General features: G+C 38.4%; 1 protein-coding gene across 5 annotated transcripts in view; it reads left to right on the forward strand.

Moving 5' to 3' along the window:
* The window catches only part of Mctp1 (multiple C2 and transmembrane domain containing 1), a 551,176-nt gene that overhangs the window by 480,692 nt on the left and 56,027 nt on the right, over positions 1–14,457 (forward strand). For all 5 annotated transcript variants that reach the window (XM_035440464.1, XM_027401826.2, XM_027401829.2 and 2 more), the window contains one exon: positions 3,086–3,139. In XM_035440464.1, the coding sequence (XP_035296355.1) occupies positions 3,086–3,139 (54 nt within the window). The remainder of the gene's footprint in view (positions 1–3,085; positions 3,140–14,457) is intronic.

The raw sequence follows: 14,457 nt of genomic DNA on the forward strand, positions 1-14,457 counted from the left end.
ATTACCCACTAGGGGAGGGTAATAACAGTTAGACTTTTGCAAAGAAGCCCGACTCTGTAGACCTCCTTGAGTCACACTTGAACACAGTATCATTTGTAAAATGTATAAATTATCCTAGCAGCTTGTTTATTTTTCATATTTTGAAATTTTGAAAATTAATTGCTAGTGATGATACCTGAATCTTAATGATTAGATGTAGATGGGTTCGTTTTCCAAGCCACTCTTTGAAAAAGTTTTGATCATTTGCCTTTATTTATCTACATCACTATATATATGTGTGTGTGTGTGTGTGTGTGTGTGTGTGTGTGTGTGTGTGTGTGTGTGTATCTTTCCAAGTGAGCTAGGTGAAGTTAAAAGTAAAGTAAATGCTCCCATCTGTTACTCAGAGAGCATAAGGTCTCCTCTAGGAAGTCTACTAAATCTGTACCATAATCTCATTGATGCAGGACCAAGGCACCTCTCCACCCCCTAACCCCTGTGTCTAGGCTGAACAAGCTATCTCTCTACATAGAATGGAGTTTGTCCAATATTTTGACCCAGAGCCAGGCACAGTGATGCATGCCTCTGGTTTCAGTACCTGAGAGACTGAGGCAGGAGAGGTGACTCTAGAAAAACAAAATAAGCAAAATGATATGACAGCCAGATGATTAATTTATCTATTAATCAAACCAAAAATATTTCTGTAACACCTACTATGTAGTTTGCAATATGCAAACATAGTCTGTCCCATATGCCTTCTGGAAGTGAGGTGTGATGAGGGGCTGGAGAGGAGGCATAGGACATAGTTTGTTTCCGGCCCTGAGTCTTGAATACAGGATTGCATGAACTAAGCAACCACTTGTGACCCTACAATAACACATTTTGATTAAAACTAGCTTCAGCACTGTTTGAGTTTGTTTTCTTCTCATATTCACTATGACTTTTCATGACCAACTTTAGCAAAAGAGAAAGAAAAAAAGAAAGATAAAGTCCCCTATTTAAATGTAAATTTTTATAAGATAATTTTATTTTTTATTTGTGACATAAAGTCATTTAAATGTAATCTCATGAGGGCTCAGTGACTTCTTTTGATGAAATCTTATCTCTATCACAAATAAACCAATTTGAATGTTCTATTCACACATCACCACAATTGTCACCACTGTCTCCATATTTATAATGTGAATACTTCAAACAGAAGAAAACTAAAAGCCTACATGAAGGCTTGTCTGATAGTTCCTACAGGGTTGGTGTGAATATTGATGGAGTCTCCATGTGTTTACTCATCTTTCTGTTCACACTTTACCTATACTGCACACCTTGGACCAGGGGTTTATAACAAATACTTATCAGCTGTTTGAATAAGGTCTCAAGTATGATGAATGCAGATTTCTTGTGGAGACTGGGTTGCTTGCCCCCGATGATGGGTCTTCTCAACACATATTACAAGCAACATACTTTCCAGCTGTGGCCCTTCTAAGGAGCTCACTGTTCAGCAGTAAGGTCACAAGTCCTACTTTTAACAAAGATGTAATGTATGGCATTAAATTAGGAGCAGTTCTGGGATTTTCAGATGTCTTTGTAAAGTCACAGGCTCGTAGAAGATTTGAGAGAAAGCACCTGGGAATATTAGCACAGCTTCTTGGTCTATACAATTCAGCAGCATCACAGTGTCTTCGTTTCTTTTTGTATCACAAAGTCATACAAAAGAAGGATTTGGTGCTGCCATCATCAAAAGTTTGTTGAAAAAGGTTCCAAAGTACTTGACAACTGTGTTTCAACTAGTTCTATTGTGAGACATTCAACTATATTAGAAAAAAGCAGCATATGAATTAGAAATTATATGGAATTTATGTTCTATATAATTATAGTCCTCTGAGGCTTCCCTGAAAAGTACCTCCCAGGAGTTTTCTATTTTTGGTTCCCACAGAGTGCACATACATGAACATGTTATCGTGCGTAAAACATTTATTTAAACTGTAAAGTTCTAGTTTATTTGTTAAGGCAGAGACACATGCTATAACCCAGGCTGGCCTGGAAGTTACTGTGTAACCTTACAGTCTTCAAACTCCCTGTAGGCCATCTGCTTCATGAACCTACATTTATTATGCTAACAATTATATATTGACCAAAGAAATAAAAATGTTTGTTAAACCCAAAATAATTTTTCCATTTAGAAATATGCATATTGGGACCAAAGAGATGGCTTGGGTATTGAGAGCACTGGCTGCTCTTCCAGAGGACCCAGGTTTGTTTCACAACATCCACATGGCAGTTCACAGTCATCTGTAACTCCAGTTCCAAGGAATCTGAAGCCCTCTTCTGGCCTGCAAGAGCACCAGGCATGCAAGTGGTTACTAAACACATACACAGGCTCAACAAATACCCATACACATAAAGTAAAATGAGAATATTTTAAAAGTATGCATTTTACCACTATAAAATTTCTTCATTATTTATATCTAATTATGAAATATATTTCTAATCTTAATAAACATTCATGATCCTTACAAAAAATTATGAAGAATAAAAAAGGATATTTCAGGTAACCCACAAAATCGGAACCTGGGACTCAGAGCAAGTCAATCAAGAGATGATTTTATACATAAGAATGAAAATTTGAGCCATTAAGGACATTCATTGTTAGTTTTATGCTACAGACCACCAGTGTGAATCAATTAGCAGAGATAATTTTTATCTTATAGTTGCACAAAACAGAAATTAGAAAGAGGAGGACTCTTTCATGCTTTGTTATTCAACGCTCCGTCTAAAATGCCTGATTGAAATGGGCAGCAGAAGAGCTAGGAAGGAAATTTCATGATTTAGAGCAACCCACAGATGCATGTTAGTTTACCTTCTGCATACTTCAGCTTCTTTGACACCAGACATTTCACATGAGCAGGCTTCTCCTGGCTGAACCTCTGCTCCCTGGCTTTAATCAATTAAAGACTGAGCACTTTCCTAATCTTCATCTCTAGGTGAAGCTTAAGCTCTCTGAGCACGTGTTTCAAATGTTAATAAAGTTTTCATTTCCAAAGGGTTCAAAATGACAGAACAAAATTCTTCCCTCTAAGAGCACAAAAACAGCCTGTGTTTCTGTCTGCAGGTAGTGGAGGACATGCTAGAGGACGAGGAGGAAGAAGATGACAAAGATGACAAGGTAATTATCTTTCCCAGTGCTGGTACCTGGGGGTGGGAAATGCAGACATGACACTGTTTTCACAGACAGTTAAAAAAGGAGTTGAAGTGTTTGAGTCCAGAAAATTGGACAGTGCTGTTTATCATCCTAACAATGCCACTGCGTGTTGCAAAGGGAAGAAATGGCTATAAATCCTCTCTGCTTTTGTCCAGAGCTGGGTCAAATATTTTTCTGCCAGGAAAAAAAAAATCAGCTTGTCTGAAACTTGATAGCTATTGTGAAGATAACAGCAGTGACAACTGTTTTTGAAGGGCAAAAATTTGTCCTATCTTGAGTGTTACAAATCAGTCTATGCTTTGGGAGGAAGGGGGCGGGTGTGAAAAAAATAGTAGCCTGTGTGAGTTGGATATGGATACTGTCATCTATAATTTTCAACGAATTGCTCAGCAAAAGAATGTCTGGCATGCTTGGGGGGACATTTAAATGGGCATGTGCTCACTGCCCTTGCCTAGACTATAATGTCCCCATGCCTCCTCCATCACCAAACACCTTTGGAAAGACTTCCACTTCATTGATAGTTGGCTTGGGGATGGTGACCACAGTAAACAGCAGCTAATCTCTGGCTTGTTTGGGTTGGTGCTTCCTTGCAGGGAGGGAGAAATTAGTACAACCTTGTACCACCACAGCAGTGGCTGGGGTTAGGACAGCAGCTCTCTCCTGCAAGCAAAATAGAAACTCTAGCATTGTGATCTCTGGGCATTTATAAATATAAAACTTAACATATCTGAAGATGAGACAAGGAGGCAGAGGAGAAAGTATTAATTACTTGCACATTATTTAGCATACAAAACCAGATTTTGACCTCCGCCAAAACTAACCGCTGTTACAGTAAGCAATGATGTTTTTGAAGGAAGAAAACCAGAGCATCATAATTTAAGCCCTTGACCTTCGACTCCAGATGTACAGTTATACCCAGGTAGAAGAATTTGTGTTGGAAGCAAGCATTTGAAATGTCGCAGGGGGAGAAATGTCACACTTACTACTTCACCTCACAGACAATCTTTGTTTCCTGACTCACACTGGATGTTTTCAGTAGTGTGGGAACACACATGCTTATCCCATGCTCTCCTCTCACGTGGCTTCAAATGCTTTTAAATTGATAGAGCTTTTATGTGAAATTTTCCTCCTGCACCTCATTCACTCATTATTATCATGATCAAAATAACCTAACAAAATGTTTTGTCTACGTGTGTGTGTGTGTGCGCGCGCGCACACACACACACACACACACACACGCACACACGCTTGTTTTTAAAGTTAAATAATATGAGCATATACCCCTGGCAATAAATGGCCTGATTTATTGTTAAGGTCAGTTGTAGAGCTGTGGAGAGCCTGTACTTTAACTCAACATGCCAGCTCTGAATCATCAGTTCTCTGCTGCTAAAGACTGAGCTGCCATCCATTTATGGCTTTTCTCGCTTGCTTGTTGCTGCTTTATTATTAAAGCCAACATAAAGATCCATCCAGCAGCAGGCGTTTCCCTAGAAATGCTAATAAATAGAAACCCAGTGAAGTCTACTTCTTCCATGTCTCTCTGCTGGAAGCCAACCCATACATTTTTAGCCAGTTTGTTGGTATTGTGTGTCTCCCTTTTCTTGTTCATTTTTTTTTAATAGAGAAGATCTTAAATGTACGCAGCAAATAGACATCCCTGGTTAACCATCTCACCCAAACACAGATATTGATCAAACACATCTGAGTGGCAATACCAACTCTCAGGAGCTGTATACATATTAAACCAGCTGTTGGCTGTCTGAAATTGACACCCTACTTCTAACACATTTTCAGATCTAGTTACCAAAGTAAACTGGAAGTGGGTGCTTCAGTTACTGTGTGAATTCAACTGAATTATTAGTCTGTAGCTGATATATGAGCAAGTAGTGTGTTTTCATTTGTAAGCTATTGTTCATAACTCAGCCCTTTATTTGAATATGTAAAAGTGAGGTCCTCCCTTTTTTTGACCATACTGAAATTGATAGTATGAAAAGTGTCTGAACCTAAAAGAAAATCTCAAGTGGAGTAATTTGCAAAAGTCTTTGAATCTCTCTTAGACTAGAAAGTTGGAGATGAGGAAGGATCCTGCTGGAGTCCATTAACCAGCTTCTGTCTGTTGCTTGACTCTCACAAAGTACACATTGTAAGTCTTAGCTATCAGTGTGTCTGAATGGAAGAAGAGTCATTTCCTACTTTAAAATTTTCATTGGTTCCTCCATTTCAAGTTTGTGTGTAGAACCATGTGTAATGGAATCTCATGAAAAAACTAATGTGTTTTTCACCATACGAACAGGTACTGACCTCTAGCCCTCATTATTTCTCATTTATTTCTCTGTTTTCTCATGTGGTATAATAGTGGGGTCAGGTCAATGGGTCCTCTTATAGGATAAAAGTAAAGAAGATTAATAAATGTGCCAAAGCCTCACTTTAATTGAACCTGAAGCATATGTTGCAAGTATGTAAAATATGTCCCAGATGTTCCTGTGGGGCCAATGTCTTGCTTTCCCTGGTTGCCGAAAGGCAGCTATTAGTCCTGTAACCTTTGGACTTGGGGGTAAATGGGGTATTACGTGGCACAGAATGTGAGCACCTGTTTCCCATTCAGCAGAGACCCCTGGCAGGCCTCTCTTAAGCCCGTGCACATGTTTTCACTTAGCAGATTGTTGGGTGATTATGAAAAGTGTCTTTCTTTAGAGCAGCATTGGTATTAGTCACTCGCAATGAAAGGGTAAGTCATTGGCTACTTGACAAGGTCCTGTGGGCATAAGCTGAAGTCCTTCATTTCATCTGAGCATGCAGGATTTTCCCTCAGCATAGTCACACACATAGAAAAGATAGATGCCTAAGAAGTTGAAGCCCATAAAGATATAGTTGGTAATAACTTTTCTCTAGTGCCGGCTTTAGAACCTGGGAAGGCATTGGTTAAAGTTGGTAAAAGCTCAGCTGTGGTTCACCAGGGTCACCAGATTTTGAGACTTTTAAGTTCTTCTTATTGGTGTTGTCCTCACTTTTAACTAAAAGGTTTATCCTTATTTAGCTCAGCATTGTGGTCATGGACTTACCCTTCATGATAAAACCCATTCTCCACATTTGTTCAAATCTAAATTTAAGTGGCCTTCCTTTTAATCCAATTCCATCATTTTCATAAGGCACAAAACATGGGTTTTAAATGATGAGCTTTGCATATTAATCATGGCCTTCTAATATTTTCACTCACCTGTATTCATAGTGTCAGAATACCGTTAAGCTACGATAGGAACAGCATTCTTTTCAGTATTAACCAGGGGACATCCTGGAGTTTTTGTAGAGCCTTCTCTCAACCCTCAACCACAAAGCTTCAGTCTGATATATTTTTTGAACCAATACCAATTCTCTACTAGAGAAAGGAATAAGCAAAGTAAGGTTCAAGTAAATATCCTAGGTGGTGCTATCAGCAAATATATCATTGTGCTCACTCCATATCATATAATATAAGCAAGCATATAATCTTGTTCACACCACATTGTATAACCACACAGTGGCCAATCTGCATAACCTAGACATCAATTAACAAAGGGCAGTCCTCTTTTGTAATCTAAAAACTTCCATCGTGCTTCCCACGGTACACCCTGCACTGGTAATAAGATCCAGCTGTGGCATCAGGAAACAGAAGGAAGAATGCTGGGTTCCAGCAGGAAAAACGTGAATTCAAATGCATTACATTCTAGTAATGTTTATTGATAAAAGATATGAACACATTCAAGTATTTGTGGTCACACAGCTTCTCCTTTTTCTTCAGCTGTTATGTCAAGGTTACTTGTTTCCAGACAGCCAGAGGCAATGAATGAAACATTTGAGTTACTTCAAAATATACAGTGTTTTCTTTAATTCTTGAAATTTGTATTTTTTATTTGATTCTCCAACCAAAGAATGTGTATACTGTACTCAAGATCCATACATCTCTGCATTTTAAGCTGGCAGTGAGGGAGGAAAGAAAGAGATAATTCTAAGTGATATGAGAGAAGATTTTAATCTGACAAAATTGCATTTTCCAGTTACATTCAGTGCAATAACTTCATGGTGGGGAAGCCAATTGAGGCTGTAGAGAAATGCTAAATGAAAGGTGACTAGGAAAATTCTCTTTGAAAAAAAATCCCAAATCACATTCAACTGGGACACCATTGTATTCCTTTATTCACTTTCTGTGTCTGTATAACAAAAGTACCACAAACTTAAAAACATAAAACAAATATTGTTGTTGTGTACATGTGTTCAGTAGGTCAGAAATACAGGAAAACACAACTGGTTCTCTGTCCACAGTCTGACTCCCAGGGGTGAGTCAGAGCGAGTTATCATCTGCAGGGTTTATAACAGAATCCACTTCAAATGATCATTCAGCCTGTTGGTAGAATTCGGTTCCTTATAAATATAGAACTGAAATCCTTGTTTTTGTGTTTCTTCTTTCTGTTCCTAGTGGCCTAGCTGTCTTTAAATGCATAAGTGGAGAATCTCCCTTAGGTTCCCCACACTTCAGCCCTATCTAAGAGCTTACATGTTTACATCAGGCCCACCAAAGATAATTTCCCTTTCTTAAAGAAAACTGTCATGAATGTGATTTAATCATGTTAATAACTATTCCATCATACTCATAAATGGGGGTAGGGGATTAAACTTGCTATATAGAAGGAGAGAACTATGGCTTCAATATTAGAATTTTGAATATGGCAGCTGGGTATTTCTGTCCATTCTCTGTAGTGGAAGTGGAACAATCTTTGTGTTCATTGTTTAGATCTACTATTAAATTGGGTGTCAGCTGTCATACAATAATAAACAAGGGAAACAATCAACCTAGGTAACCTAGATCTGCACTTGCAAAGATTATAACAATATAAGGTATTACAGAATATGTGTTTGTTATGAAAATACAAGTGCAATGTGTCCAGCTTGCTGATTTGGAGTAAGGGGCGAGTGGCCAGGCAGAGGGCTTCTCATGGGCCACTTCTTTCCTCTTCTCTTCTCCTTTTGAGGAAAAATAAAAATACCAAAATGTAGGGAAGGCTCCAGCCCCACTGGGCTGATGACCTCAGTTTCTTAAGAGTGTCTAGTTCATCTAGAACCATAGTGACATTAAAGTTTGAGGATAACTAAGAAATAATCTAGTTCAACCACCTTATTTTACAATCATAATACTGGGGACTGGAGCTATAGCTATGGTATAATACTTGCCTAGTGTGCAAAAGGCCCCAGGCCTGAACCCCAGTATTACAAAACAATTAAAACTAAAGTAAGGAAATGGACTCAGTCAAACATAAGTGACACAGGAAGTTAATGGTGGAGTCCATGCTAATGCTCAAATTTTTTTTCATTCCATCTCTGGCATTCCCATCCTGCTTTACAACCAGGCTTTCACAGGGAAGAAAAGAATTAAAGTACAGTTACAAATTAGCTCAGATTCCATCTTTCAGAACTTACACAGAACAGCAAGGGGCATGCTGTTGCAGCTTGAAGCTATTCAGTTTTAGATTCCACTCTGGATGCTACATAGATAGCTCTTTCCCGCTACACTGTGGGCCAGTGTATGTAGACAAGAGAGGGTAGGTGAGACAAGACAAACTTTTTGTGTTGTACCATATAATGAAAAAGAATGATGGTAACCGATAAGAGGATTGCCGACCACTTTACCTGAAAGTAGAGCGATTACCCTGGATTATATAAGTGGACACTATATAATCACAAGTGTCCTTAAAAGTAGAAGAGTCCATCAGAGCAAATGGGAGGTGGCAGCAACTTGTACAGCTGTGGCCAACCTCAAGGCTCAGAACCATCACAGAAAGAAGAGAGAGTTCCTGGAACAGCTGGAGAATCTGAAGGCTGAGATCCCCCAGCTATATGACAGGTGGCATGGGATCCAAGCTGTTCTAAGGCCAAGCTGTTTACTAGCCCACTGTTCTCAGTGCCACTGAGAAGACTTGAAAGCCTCAGCATGTTTCACAGGGGCAAGAAATGCAAGCTCTGAATCTACGGCCAAACAGAGCATGCTGCTGTGGTGCAGGGTAGGCCAGCAGGAGGAGACTCTGTGGTCCAACAAACAGCTGTGGGAAGCAAGCACTTCCCACTGAGAAATAAGTGGCCAAGCGCTGAACACTGAACCTATAAAACACATCCTTACTGTGGCTTGGTGGTGTACTTCTGGAAGCCTTTCAGGGTGAAGAGGGGAACCACAAGCCAAGAGAACTCAGGCAATCTGCAGAAACTGGAGCAAGGAGGTAAAGGGACCACTCCCGAGAGCCTTTGCCCACATCTTGATTTTTACCCTGTGAGACCTATTTTGGACTTTTGCAATACAGAATTGTAAGGATCAAATGTGTTTCAGCTACGAAGTTTATGATAATTCATTACGGCAGCTATTATAGCTACCTCCAACTGTGTTGGCTGTACTTCAGTAATAATGCTATATTATAAACCAGTAAATATAAGTTTCTAGTTTTCCTTTATTGACTTGGTCAATGAGAATATTCAGTTCTTCATTCAATATGGAAATGAGAAAGAATATAAACCACACCATTTTAACAAAATTGCCTTAAATTTTATTTCAGAAAAAATGATTCCCAAATGATAGAGAGTTATTTCCCATCTATAGAGTACTACATGTTCCTACTTAGGACCTTATATAATACACTGGTGAAAGAGTAGCAGGTTTTTAATTGTTTTCTTTATTTCTGAGATACAAATACATGATGATATTGACCCCTAATTTCTTCCCCTTAAATCCTCTCTAAATGTTCCTCAACACATCTCCTTCCCAACAGCAAGCTTATTTTTTGTAACCCATTAAGTACAGTTCGTGCTACTCATATGAGCATGAGTGGGTATGGAGCATCCATGGTACATGGGAATCCACCAGTGGTCACACCCTCAGAAAAGGGTGATTATCCTTCCTCAGCAGCTACCAAAGCTGCTGACAGCTCCTTAGTAGAGGTGGGGATAGAGATCAACTACCTGGGATTTTGTTTCTAACAGAAGGATTTCCTTCCTTGAAACAGTCATTCCATTCCTTAAATTAATTTATCCTACAGACTTCTAGGACAGTGTGTGACACCCTCATTTAGGTAACAAGTCCTTTGAGAATATTAAGAAAAATATAGATTTATTCTCCAGAAGAATAAAAGAGAGATTCACATCTTTTCTAAACTATGGAGATGGCATTATTTTGTAGAAACTATAAGTTTTCCTTATAAAGTCCTGTCTGTTCTCATCAACTTCCTCTTAACATTAATGTCTATTTCTTCAAATACTTAAGGAAATGCCAGTCTTTAAGTAAAATTGTATTTATTTATATCCAGTTCAAGTTTTGTTGCCATGGACATTCATTTTAACTATGGGTTTTTCTGGTTTGTGTCAGTAAGTTCTAGAATCACTAATTTAACAAAAGAAAATTATGATAAAATGGAAGTTTCAGTGGTTTAGTCCGTGAAGATTGGGAACAGATAGACTTCCTAGAATTTGCCAAAGTCCAATAGAATTTATACTGTGTTCAGTGAAGTTGCTTTATGAAAAGCATCATTGTTTCTTTAAAAGATTGGGTGGTTGTCATGGAAGGTGGAACTGGACTATCAGGGTTACCTAGTGATTCTAGTTGTTGGGTTTCTACATGAAAACACATTGGCTGCTCCTTATTCAGGTTTGCAAATGCACCTCTCCAGACCTAAAATATTTAGATAGCTATCTGCCCCGATGAGCCTTTCTAGAGTGGGAGGTGGGTTAGAAGAATTAAAGTGGAAAATTTTGCCTAGAAAATTAGATAAGAATACACATCCAGTAAATTGTGAATGGAAATCCTTCCAGTCAGTGATAGCTGGATTTCTTGTGCCTCCAAAAAGCAAAACTTCGATCTGAAGGCCAATCAAACCCTTTATGGCAGGTCCTCAGGAAAGCTGGTTAACTTTGTATTACAGCAATGAACTTCCTCTTCCACTCCTATTTCTTGACAAAAACTCTCAAAATAGCAGTGTGTCAGCCCTGGCTCTCAGGAGGTTGACAATGAACAGAGAAATAGACACGATTTTTTAGGATTGCTGGCAGAGTCGTTGACACCGGCTGACACCACTGCATGTTGCGATGAGAACATCTCCTCACCAAAGCACAGAACCAGATGTGTTGCCAAGCATCACAGATGCTCCAACTGAGCCCACAGTGCCAAGGTTTTTATTCTGCCTCAAAGTTTGTTTGGCAAAGAAATTTTCTACCTCATAAAAGACATTGACTCTGAAAATTCTTAAAAGAGTTCACAAAGTAAGAATCCTTCCTCAATGGTAAGATCATGCCCACAGGAGTTACCTGTAGAAACACCTACAAAAATGCAGATATCCATTGTTATGGTAACAGTCAGAAGGAACTATTTGGTAGGACTGAGGCTATTTGATGAGGACACAACTTTAGGAAATGAATGACTGCACCAAAATATTCAGTAATTGTTGTGGGATATTTGTACACTGTATGAAGTTATATTGCTGTAACTGGTGTAAATTGCTGTGAGTGAACAGCCAGTAGCTAGGCAGGAGATATAGGTACAATTTTGGGGCAGAGAAAGGAAGAGGAGAAGGAATCTAGGCACATGGGAGACACCAAGAGATATGGAGAGGAAACAGAAGGTGCAAAAAGGCAAAGAGCAAAATTTAGCAAAAATGCTAAATGATAGAATGTAGATTAATATAAATTGGTTAATTTAAGTTATAAGAGCCAGTTAAGAACAAGCCTAAGCTATAGGCTGAGCTTTCATAATTAAAAAGAATTCTCCATGTCATTGTTTGGGAGCAGGCTGGCAGGACAGAAAAAAAAAAAAAAACTTGCTACAAGTAACATATCAGTTCGTTGGTGAATACAAAAAGAGTTCATTTTTGGTCTTTTTCCCAAGGCAAATCCAAAGCCAGGTAAAATCCCAGTCTCTAAAGGTTGACATGCTTGCTTGGTGCTAATGATGTGTCTTAATTGGTTAAGTGCTTGCATAACATGTAGGAAACTGTGGATTTTTTTCCCCAGCACCACACACAAAAGTAATTAAAAAGAAAATAGCATGGTAACATGTGCCTGTAATCTCCACACTTCAGATTAAGGTCATCCTCAGCTACACAGTATGCTTCAGGGCAGCCTGTGCTACACAAAACCTTCCTTCAAAAAAACAATGGCTTGCTCTTACATGTACTTCCAAGCAGAAGGTAGAAGAGCCACACTTGGCCCTGCTACCTTTCTTTTCATTCAGCAATAAAGCTGGAACTCACCAGATGGATGCTACTGTTTTTGCCCCAGTCCAGGAATAAAAATAATAAGAAGGTAGATCAGATGGCAAGTGATGGACAGGTAGTGTAAGTGCAGCAAATAACCTGTGTTTCATAAGCCTCAAAGTCTTATGAGGTTAGATTTACAGCCACTTAGTCTACTCTGACAGATACAGCATCCTATCCCTTACCACCCGATGCCACCCTGTGACTTGATACTACAGTTTGAAATAGAGCATGGAATCTGTGGGAGGTGCATACATGGATGTTTTGATGTGTAGGGGTACATGTATGTATGTAGGTGTACAGATGGAGGCCCAAAGTTGATGTTAGGCATCTGCCTCAACAACTCTATAGTTTTTCTTTTCTGAGCTAGAATCTCCTGGTGAACCAGGAGCTTACTGATTCTGCCTACTCTAGCTATATAGCTTGACCCAGAGATCAACGGTGCTAAAATTAGGTGGCCACCGTGGTGTTCTGGCTCTTAGTTGAGTTCTGGGATTCCAAACTCTGGTCCTCTTGCTTGCACAGCAATCAGTTTGTCCACCAAACCACTTCCCCAGCCCCAGAGCATGGGATTCAAAAATGAAAGTCACAGAAAGGAGGTTAAATATTTTTCCTCCTAAATACACAGAGCAGCCTTTTCCCTTTACCAAACCCCTAAATGCAACCTCAGATAAAGACTGAACTTGGGAGATGGAGCTTTAAAGCAGTATTTCTGACCCAAAAATAGAGATTGAGAGACACCTGACTAAACCTTTTAGGAGCCACTATCTAAGGGATAGAAGCAAATATATATATATATATATATATATATATATATATATATATATATATGTGTGTGTGTGTGTGTGTGTGTGTGTGTGTGTGTATGTATATATGTATATATATATATATAATATGTGTGTATAATATATATTAATTATATATAAAATACAATATGGAAAATGTCACACTGATATTATATTACAAGCAATGTTGTTGAAAAAAGGGGGTAGGTACCTTCTTATCATTGTTAGCAAATGCTGCACCAAAGAGGTAATATTTATTTATGTCTCAAAGACACAGTCAAATATACTAGAAGGTGTGGCATTAAAAATTAAGGTCTACATAGTATAACAGAAAGAAAAATCAAGAAGGAAGGCAGACAAGATGACAAAAGAAATGTAAATTTTAGATTCTGGAAGCTTCGGTCATCATCTGTGGAGTTTGAAAGCTAAGCTATCTCCCAACTAATTGCCCTCAAAGACAATTTTAAAGTTGGAATTTTTGTGATGAAATTTGTGCTTTAAAAAGAGATCTTTGTATCCACTAACCATTCTTCCTAATAAGAATGAGGGAAGAGCTCTAATACTGACCCTATGTATACTTAATAGCACTGTATTAGTCAAAATAACTAGAAGTAAGGAAAGGATTTTGAATGTTTTCATCAAATAAATGCAAAGTGTTCAAGTTGATATAAAGCCCACGTATTCCCAACTCATCAATACACAATATCTAAAGGTATCATAACATCACCTTGTGAACCATGAAGAGGTACAATCAGCCAGACATGTTGGCACAGACCTGTAATTAAGCACTAACAAAGCTGAGACACGAGAATTGTTTCAATATAGGGACCAATTTTAGTCACATAGTGGAGTTCAAGGACTGGGCTACAGAGTAAGAACCTGTCTCAAAACAAACAAAAAATATGTACTTGTTACATCAAGCATAAGGTTAAATATGCTCAACATTAAACAAATAGTTGATGAAAATGTACTCATATAGCATTATATGGCAGATAATGAAAATTAACAGTAAATAAGAAGTGTTCTTTATTATGAAAAAATAACTTTGACAAAGGGTAGGGAATAGAATAAGAAAGAAGTTAACTTGAAGTAAAGAGATATACTAGGAGTTTCTAAAATAGCTCTGATAAGAAATCTTCAACTTAAGCAATAATAATGACAGAATCGAAAGAAACCAATCTGAGAAACCTAAGAAATCTGCCAAGCCATTTAAAGATGACACCAGGGCACTTGGTAT

Source organism: Cricetulus griseus, chromosome 2 (genome assembly GCF_003668045.3).
Source record: "Cricetulus griseus strain 17A/GY chromosome 2, alternate assembly CriGri-PICRH-1.0, whole genome shotgun sequence".
In the NCBI taxonomy this organism is placed as follows: Eukaryota; Metazoa; Chordata; class Mammalia; order Rodentia; family Cricetidae; genus Cricetulus; species Cricetulus griseus.